General features: G+C 33.4%; 1 protein-coding gene across 1 annotated transcript; it reads left to right on the forward strand.

Annotated features, from left to right (window-relative positions):
* Nucleotides 1,102-3,517, forward strand: LOC104788057. The gene is made up of 6 exons (XM_010513734.2): nucleotides 1,102-1,211; nucleotides 1,733-2,082; nucleotides 2,163-2,289; nucleotides 2,386-2,691; nucleotides 2,779-3,000; nucleotides 3,092-3,517. Exons 2-6 carry the CDS (start codon nucleotides 1,733-1,735, stop codon nucleotides 3,422-3,424), a joined length of 1,338 nt encoding a protein of 445 aa, XP_010512036.1. The 5' UTR covers nucleotides 1,102-1,211; the 3' UTR covers nucleotides 3,425-3,517.

The following is a 9,992-nucleotide window of genomic DNA, read 5'->3' on the forward strand; positions in this document are numbered from 1 at the left end:
TTTTTTTTTTTAATATTACAAAACTTAATATAATTAGACATTACTTTTAATGATTAAAAAGATGATAGAAAAGAGTATGATGAGACATTAGACCTTATAATATACTTGAAAGTTAATTTTGTTAACTTTTGAAATTATTTTGATGGTTTTTATAAATTAAATATACAAGGTTGTGACAAATTTGTGACTGATTTGCTAGATAAATAGCATATTAGTCGCAAATCCATCGCAAATTAAGAAAATCATAGCAATTCCCTCGCAAATTACAACTTCAAACCCTATACCCTAAATCCTAAACCCTAAACCCTAAAGACTAATTACATTACTATTAATGATTAAAAATATGAATCCAAGACTTATAATCACAGATAGGGCAGTGCAACACAAAATATTTGGAGAATTGGACAATTTTGGGATATTTGTCAAATATTTGTCTTATTGTAATTAACATATATAGGAAGATAGTTAGAAGATAGTTAATGATTAGAGGAAGATGCAAAATTGGACAATTTTAAAAAGTTTGATGATAGAAAAAAGTATGATGAGCCTATTGGACCACATAATATACTTGAAAGTTTGTTTGACTAATTGTTTTAAATCATTTTTGATGGTTTTTATAAATTAGAGATTGAAGGTTTGCGACAAATTTGCGATGGATTTGCTATTTGCATAGCAAATTACTCGCAAATCCATCGCATATCTCTTACGTCATAGCAATTCCCTCGCAAATGAACCCTTGAACCTAAACCCTTAAGACTAATTACATTACTATTAATGTTTCAAAAGATGAATCCAAGATTTATAATAAAAAAATAGGGCATAAATGACAATTTTAAAACCTAAACCCTAAATAAATCGCAAATCTATCGCAAATCTATTGCAAATGTCTCAGTTCATAGCAATTCCCTCGCAATTTCTGGAAATATAAATTACATATTTTAATACGTTTGCTAGGGATTTGCGAGGGACCGTAGCTAATCCGTAGCAATTTTTGCGAGAGACTTGCGACGCATCGTTTTTCCTATATAAATAGAAAAACCTAGTTTGAGCGAAGCTCAAACCTCGACTAATCCACAGCCGCAAAAACCCTCGAACCCTAATTCCTCTATTCTCCGATCAATCTTCACCTCTCTTCTCCGATTAACCACCTCTCTTCTCCGGTTACTCAAATCCTCCACCTCTCTCTTCTCCGGCTAATCTCCTCGTCCTCGGTTAGTCTACTCCTCCTCTCTCTTCTTATGTCGGCTAGATCTGTTTGCGAGACAAAGGTTTAGGATTTTAGGGTTTTGATTTCAGTTTTAGGGTTTTGATTTCTTCTCTGATTTCTTCTCTCTTCTCCGATCTCTTCTGTCTCTTCTTTCTTCTGTTTTTAATTCGATTTTAGGGTTCAAAATTGGGGATTCAATTTGGGTTTTAATTAGATTTTAGGGTTTCGAATTTGGGGATTCAATTTGGGGATTCGATTTGGGTTTTAATTAGATTTTAGGGTTTCGAATTTTAGGGTTTCAATTTTAGGGTTTTGATTTTTTGAATCGATTTTGGTTTTAGTGGTTAGGTTTAATTTTGATTTTAAGGGTTATTTAATTTAGGGTTTCAACATTAGGGTTTTTATGTAATTCGAATTTAGGGTTTTTACCTAATTCGAATTTAGGATTTAATCTAATTTGTTTTTAGGGTTCTAATTATATCGAATTTGAGGGTTTTAATTTAGTTTTTTGGAATTGTTTTTTAGATGTCTTCTCAAGAGAACCAAAATCATTCTGGTGGCCAAAACGTTTACAGAAGATTTATATCTTCTCAAGGGCTATCTCCTCCCATCCCTTCTCGAAGGTTACCTTCTTCTACCTCTGCTCCAAGGGTAGCTTCTCCCGCCTCCTCGCAAGGTACCTCACCGGTGATCCAAGATAATCGTCAAGGAACCTCACCGGTGGTGGAAGATCATCTTCCTCCACAGCATTCGACTTCGCGTGTCAACGATGTGTCTCCTCAGACCTCTTCTTTTACTTTGGAAGAGCTACTTGCAAGTCCCGGTCGTGCTAGCTTACAGAAACTGGACCCTAAACGCCCTCCGGGTACTCTATGGTAAGAATGTAGTTAGGGTTGTCTAATTTTTTAGATCTATTTTCATTGATCCTCATTCCCTTTTTTCTTGTGTTTTGTAGGTTTGCCCAGGATCCTCAGGTTGCTGCTACTGTTCGGGCCATCTTTGAAAGAGATTTCAAAGAAGTTCATGCCAATTGGACCCAAACACCAGGTGCGGTTGTAAACCGGTGGTTTGAAACATTTGCGGTAAGTTAAATGTTTGTTGATGTGTTTAAATTACAGATTTTGTTTTTACTTACTTGATTCTGATTATGATTCTGATTCATGTTATGTTTTTACAAGCAAACATATAACTGGGACCACTCTATCAATGGGAGAGTTCGAGCCGAGTTTGAAAGCAAGTTGAAGACCCGGATGACTGATCAAGTGTCTCGGTGGAAGTCTAAGTGGAGAGTAAAAGGTGATGATGCAATGCCGCGGTGGCTTGATCCTAAAGTATGGGAAGGCTTGGTCAAGTTTTGGTCTGAACCAAAATCTGAGGAAAAGAGTATCAACAGTCGAAATGCTCGATACAGTGATCCTGATGGCAATGGAATGCATAAACACCGGTCTGGTCAGACCTCTTTTAAAGCCCGTGCACGAAAACATGTAAGTATGTTAAGTTAGTTATTTAGTACAATTACTTATAAATTCTTGCTTTAGTCTAATACTTTGTTGTTTCATATCTTTGTTTAGTCGGAGATGACTGGTGAGGCACTTCCTGATTTCTTGAAAGTCCTAGAAGATACTCATAGGAAACCTGATGGGTCGTTTGTGGATGGACTATCTGAGAAGGTATACAATGAAGTGTCATCGAGGATAACTGAGGCTGAAACTGGGCTATGCTCAGGGGACAATATAGAGAGTAGTGCTTCTGGCGGATTGTCAGTTAGTATGAAGAACCAAATTTTTGCTGAGGTAAATTCTTGAACTTTACATTGTGTTTTGGTTTTCACTTGTTTCATATCTTTGAACTTTACATTGTGTCTCTGTTTTTTGTTGTTTGCAGGTTGCTCCGAAGAAGAAAAACAGGATATATGGAGTCGGTAATATGCAAACTGAAGCATCTTCAGCTCATGTTGTTCTCACGCCTACTCCGACTGAAGATCCAGTCATTCTAGCTGAGAAGCTTTCTCAGGCCGAAGCTGTTCTTGCGAGTCAGTCTACTCAGTTAGAAGATTATGCATTGAAGTTGCAACAAAATACTCAGAAGATGCATTGCTACGATGCCTACTTCGATTATCTATCTGAGAAGGACCCTGAATTTGCTGCAAGATTTCCCCGACCTGAGACTGATGCCACCATTGATACCGGAGCAGGAGATACCACGAGACCATCGTAGGGTCTCTTGTTCTTGAACTTTACTTCTGTGTGATGGTCTCTTGTTCTTGAACTTGAACTTGTAGTTGTGTTTCAATTTATGTTTTGAACTTATGTTTGTGTAATTTTAACAATATTTTGTAATTTACAAGTTTGTTTTCAGTTTTAATTAAAAGTTTTTTGGCTAATTATGACTTTTAGTTTGCATAATTAGAAAATAATCATAATTAATTTGCATAATTTGAAAATAATCATAATTACAAAATGTATAATTCATCATGTTGCGACGGACATATAAGTCGCAAAGCCATCGCAAAGTTTGCGAGGGAATTGCTTGAATGAAGTTGCTAGGAATCTGCTATTGATATTGTCCCTCGCAATTTGCGTTGTTTTTGCGAGGGCAAATTTTTCCTCGCAAAATTTGCGAGGGATTTGCGACGTTGACCAATTTGCGAGAAGCGATTTGCGAGGGAAGTGTGTTCCTCGCAATTCCCTCGTTTTTGCCTATTTGCGAGGGATTTGCTATGAATTCTTCCATCGCAATAGGCGTGTTTTCTTGTAGTGTATGTAACAAAATTCGAAGATCTGAAGCAGGATTGTTGTACCAGGGAAGAATACAAGAATTAGAGAGAAGATAGAGAGAGCTAGTCACTGGACTTGAGGGTTTATGTTAAGGTGTTTCTCGTAAAAGAAGATATTGTGTGTCAAAGAAAGGAGATGAGATTGTGTAATTGTGTGTGTCGTTTAAGTGTTTAGGTCAATTTTTTTTTTAACTTAATCATTTTTTTTTGTTTGGGCGGACAACTTGAGTTTAGATACAATTTTCGTTAAAATTTTGGCGGACAATGAAATTTTATTATTCATAGCGTTTATCACTTTAGAAACGCTATAAAAAAATAGACATAGGTCAACCATAGCATAAACACATAAACCGCTATACTAAAGTGCTATTAATACTCATTTTTCTTGTAGTGCCTTATTCCCAAAATTCCGACTTGGTTCATCTTCATATATATATTTCGTCCATGTTTTTGCTATTCAATGGAGAACATATATTCTACGGTCCCTCCCCGAAAAATTCCTCTACAAAAATATAATGTGGAGAAGCATATATAAATAAGCAGTTTGGGTTGTCACGAAGATGGTAAGTGAGTAAGAGAAGAAAAATTAGCAAAGACACATAACACATGCATGTAAAGTCAAATGTCCCCTTAAGTTCCCTTAAACGCTTCACTGTTCATACTTTGTTTTTAAGATCTATCGATGGATAAATTAATCTGATGAACACTGAAGTGTTTGGGGGGACTCTAGGTGGCATCTGGCACCCAAAGGTGTGACTTGTGAGCGGTACTTTCAATGGTCAGGTGAGTTACGTACGAGCTATTTCACCTAAACAGTAATGTTATTGTTATCTTCTTGGTTAACGTCTCTAGATTTTCATCGTCAAATTCGTCATCGGCAAGACTTTTTTCTCTTTCAGCGAGACATCTACTCATGTCCTGCATCTTTATCTCCATTTCGTACATTTGGAGATAGCCAATGAGCTCTTCACCTAATTCATCATCTTCATTACATCATTGGATTTCATCATTGCGGTCCTATTTTGAGCAAACTTTTTGGGAAGAGACGTCAGGACATTCATGATCATGTCGATCTCCGTATATATGACTTTCCAATAGCATACGATTCATTTGTGATATCTCTTAGTTCTCTGTAGAATTCCACAATCGTGCTGTCATGTTGCATTAGCAGACTATTAAATTAAATCTAGATTTAAGCATAATGAGTTTGTTTATTTAGCCTTAGATGTGCTTTCTAAAAGGCACACACGATTGATATTATATCAGAGAAGCCAGAAAAGAGAGTTTTCCAATGTGTTGATATCAAGTTTGAAGGATCTCATGAAAACAAGATATTGTAAACCACATATGAAGGCTCTAGGCCTGGGCATTCGTGTCACACACCCCACTCCCAAAATACACCAAAAGAAAATACAACTTGCATAGTTAATCACATTTCTCTCCTGACCTGAAGAAGAGAAAAGAGAAGGGGGTGAGTAAAACAAGTTTACTCAGTGAGGAGATCAATTCTGCCCACTGGTTATACAATAAAAACGCTTCAAACATAAACACGACCATTACTTAGCATAGAATCAGAATGTCCAACCATCAAATAATCATGACATCGAATATGCAACACGTAAATCTTTAATACTCTTCTATATCATTCATGCACCTTAAATAACACACTCAGAGCAAGGCCCTTGTGGCACAACTACTCCCACACTCAGAGCAATGCCCTTATGGCACAACTACTCCCACACTAACATTCTCATTCTCGTTCTCATGCATATGCTTTTACAATTCGTAAACTTGTCTTAACATGCATCTTTAAACATTAACATCACACATTCAAGTTACTAACAACCTAACTTCATCATTTAATCACAAACCACCCAAAGACAATTTTCAAGCCTATACTCAGCAACTATCGAAAAATATATAAGGAAAGAGGCTACTGCATAACCGCAAATACCACCCTCACCTGGACTGGACGGAAACTGGAAGGAAAAAGGCTTAAGCAGCTGGCAACGGTCTGATCCCTAGGTAATAGTTATTTTGTGTCTTATTTTTTGTGTCTCATTTCAAGAGTAAGGTTTCTTTGTGTCTTATTTTTTATCTACTCTTCTGAAAGTGAAAAGGTTTTTTTTTTTTTTGAGTCTGTATATATACTTTTGGTAAGTGTGTTGAACAGTTTTGTACTTTATTTTGAGATTATATCTGGTTGAAAATGGTAGATGTATATGTTATGGAAAACTTAATAGGAATCATATGATTGATGGACTGATGGACAATATATCTTTAGAAATACATTTTCTCATCCCTAGGTAATAGTTATCCCTCTTTTCAAATCTGAGATGGAGTAACTTTTTTTAGTAACAATGACCGAGGTCGGTGATTGCAGAAATACCAATGACCAAGGTCGGCGGTTACAAAAAATTTGCTGATGGAAAATAGGACGTACATAATGAAAAGAAAAGTACAAGAAAAAAAGAGTTAGGGTTTCGAGCTAAGCAAAGCTTCTCTCTCTCTCTGAGTAATGACTTCTTGTCTCGATCCCCTTCTCCAAGAGTATCTTCCGCTAGTTATGAGCTAAATTTTTTTTCTTTCTCCCTTGTGATTTTCCTTTTTTTGTCTTCCTAGGCGGGGATGCCGCCTTAATAAGATAAGCCGGTTTTCATAAACAAAATCTATGTATAATTGTTTCTTTGAAAGACAATATATGTAGTTGTTTATTTGGTTTTTAATAAGTAAATTTTAGTAAATAGACATGTTATATGATGTATTTAACAATAAATATTGTTAGTCATAAAAACTAAAAAGTATGTAAAGGTACCATTTAATACACATGGATTGATATTACTAAATGACATCCGGAGTTCCCCAAACACTTCAGTGGAATTAATTGTTAGCTAATAAGAATAACATATTTCCAATGAAGTGTTCGGGAGAACTCTAGAAGACATCTAGTTGAATTATTGTTGTGTTGTTGTTGTGATTTGGGTTTGAGGAAGATAGAAGGAGTAAAATTTTAATTTATAGTGAAAACTAAAGAATCTCATGTACTTTAGTGTGAGGGGGGGAGGGGAGTGTGTGAACCTGGACGTAAAGTTGGATTCAAGAGTTGTGACAAGAGAATTAGTCTTTATTTTCCTTGGTGTCCTTTCACGAGATAGAAATATACGTTTCTAAACGATCTCTGGATGGTCGAATAATAATCTAGATCGGTTTAAATCAGTCAACTATTAAATGAAGTCGCACAATATACCATTTTTATTAGTGCCAATAGCTTCTTCAGGTCGAAATTAAACCACATCAAATAAAGTTTCTTATGATTTTAGTCCACTTTCTATTGCTGAGCTTCGCATCCAGAACATATATATTTTTGATGACGAACTTATATTGTTTTGCTTTCTACCATTACATATGGATAAAATACCAAACTGGAGCGGATAATTTGTCCAGATTTAGTGTGTACTTATGCATTTTAATGTAGAAGATATCGAGCAACTTGTTCCACACATGCTATTGTTAGTTCCAATGATTTATTACGTCCAAAACACGGACCAGGTTCATCTTGGTAACATATATAAACGTTTTGTACACGTCCTGATAAGAATCTAAACCATGATGCTCCTTGTGGCTATTGGACATATTGATCAGTACGAAAGGCAAGAGTCATATGTCCCTTTGCCCTTCAATGTATAATCAAACCATATACTACCTTTTCCTCATTTTTGAAAATGATGCGATTCCATAAGTTCTTTAATTTACATTTTTACGTCAAAATATAATTAGTCATACAATTTCATTGACCTTTAAGTTAATGTTGTCCTGTTATACTAGTCTTGAATAGTTTACACTTTACAATTACCAGCAATATTAACACCAATTTCGTTTTTATTTCTATAAATGATTACAGAGTTCTAAGAAAATCATTACTTAGTCATGAGTGGATCTGTCCATTGCTTTCTTCCAGGGTTCTAGAGATTTAGTGTAATCGCACTTGTGACTTCTAATTTTTACACTATTCACAGAGCATCAAGCAAGCATATGTCACTATCTCAACAATTCTTTGTTTGTTCTCTACATGTACTAGATTATTATGACCTATCAGCAACATTTTCATTAATTAGTACTAGATAAAGTGAAATAAATTGTTCTTCATGCGCACAATAATTTGACATAAAGCTCATGTGATACAAGAGCTTCTACAAGGATTAAACTTTAATTGTCGCTACGAAATACATGTTAAATTTAATATCTTACCATTTTCAGAATATATCTCATGATTTTCAAGAAGTCATATGGGGTCAATCCATCATCCATGCATGTAATTGTCCCAGATATGGATCTCAATTTTTGTACACCATTCCTCGACTTGACGATTTGTAGATAATGGATGACATATATAAATTAAAGTAAGGTTTCTTTGTGTCTAAGTTTTTATCTCTTGTTTTGAAAGTGAGAGAGTAATTTCATACAAACGAGAATAGTGACGTTATAGATAAAAGAATCCTTCGGGAACAACCGTTTAAACCGTTGGCAAAGGTAAAGGAAACTCTTACTAACTCATGTCGTGTAAGGGGCATAGGTGGAAACGAGGTGGGTGTGGCTAGTGGCACTCTAAAAAAAGAGTCTGTTGTATCACAAAACTAAGTGAAGTAATTTAAAATTACTTATTAATAAGTGAAGTAAATATATACAAACTTAGAATCAATTATAATTATTTAATTTGACATCAATTAATTAAAATTGATTCAGTTATTGTATCTCTTTTGAAAAAAAAATCGATTCAAAAGAAAAATTTACATCATTTAGATAATTGATGTATTTATTCATGTTTGGTATAAAATCATTTTTTAAATCATCTAAAACTGATGTTAAATAAATTATATTAATATCATTTAAAAATTACATATATATATATATATTTGGAAAAAATCAACGTAATTAGAAGATAAATATTGAAAAAGTTGATCGATAAAAAATTATAGCAGATCATCAGCTAAACAAAGCAAACCTAGTTGTATCTTTATTTTCTTTTGCCCAAAAAAAAGCTATATCTTCATTTCCGTTGGATTATTAAGGATCCTTATTCATCATCATTAAGTAAGTTGTATGATGAATTGATCACTGACCATATGATTTATTTTCATTGGAATAATCCATTTAATAATCAAAGAGAGAATTAATAAACTAAAGTGTAGTTACTCATTTTTATATGTTGCTGATAATTGTTTATATTTAATATTATTTTTTCGTTTGTAAAGAAAAATCTATTATCCCACATCGGATACTTTTTAAGTTGTGATGACACAACATCTTCTATAAATACCAAATTAGTTTGCATATTTCAAGTTAACTGGTTCCATATATTAAGCTTTAAAATCAGGTGATTAATTGAGTTTGTTTTTATCAAGTTAATTTATTTTAAAGATTCTAGTTACCGTCCAACTAAACTTATCCTCAAATATTAATTATAAATAAATGAATATATTAAAAACGATTGAAAGTTATAAATAATTAAATTTAATATTATAATATATTATATTGAATTTAACATCAATTTTTTAAATAATAAAAATATTTTGCATTAGTTTTGAAAAATGATTCAAATATTTTATATCAATTTAGTAAAAATGATGTAAAACTTACATCATTTTTTGTAATTGATGTAAACAAACATCAATTTTATTAATTGAAGCATATATTTATCTCAATCGATACAAATTATTTATATAAAAAAATATAAATTATTTATTAAAGTGATTTAAATTATTTTTAAATTATTTAAACATGATACAAATATATAAAATAAATGATGTAAATCAATCATTTATTTTAGTGTGGTTTCCAATATGTCAAGCTTTTAAGTCAATCGAAGCGGATGTTTGATTGTATTTACGATTTGTGCATCTTATGTACTTTTTTTTAACTACTTGAATAAATGAGGTTGACTTAAAAAAAGAAAGTTAATAATAATAATAATTATGACCCCATGTTCACATAAGAAGGAGACAAAGAATA

Source organism: Camelina sativa, chromosome 5 (genome assembly GCF_000633955.1).
Source record: "Camelina sativa cultivar DH55 chromosome 5, Cs, whole genome shotgun sequence".
In the NCBI taxonomy this organism is placed as follows: domain Eukaryota; kingdom Viridiplantae; phylum Streptophyta; class Magnoliopsida; order Brassicales; family Brassicaceae; genus Camelina; species Camelina sativa.

Bases quoted from the DNA above. Each gene is read 5' to 3' on its own strand.
- LOC104788057 (XM_010513734.2), top strand. From the start codon at position 1,733: ATGTCTTCTCAAGAGAACCAAAATCATTCTGGTGGCCAAAACGTTTAC. The intron at 2,290-2,385 runs GTAAGTTAAATG...TGTTTTTACAAG, and splicing joins GGTGGTTTGAAACATTTGCG to CAAACATATAACTGGGACCA. The intron at 3,001-3,091 runs GTAAATTCTTGA...TGTTGTTTGCAG, and splicing joins AGAACCAAATTTTTGCTGAG to GTTGCTCCGAAGAAGAAAAA.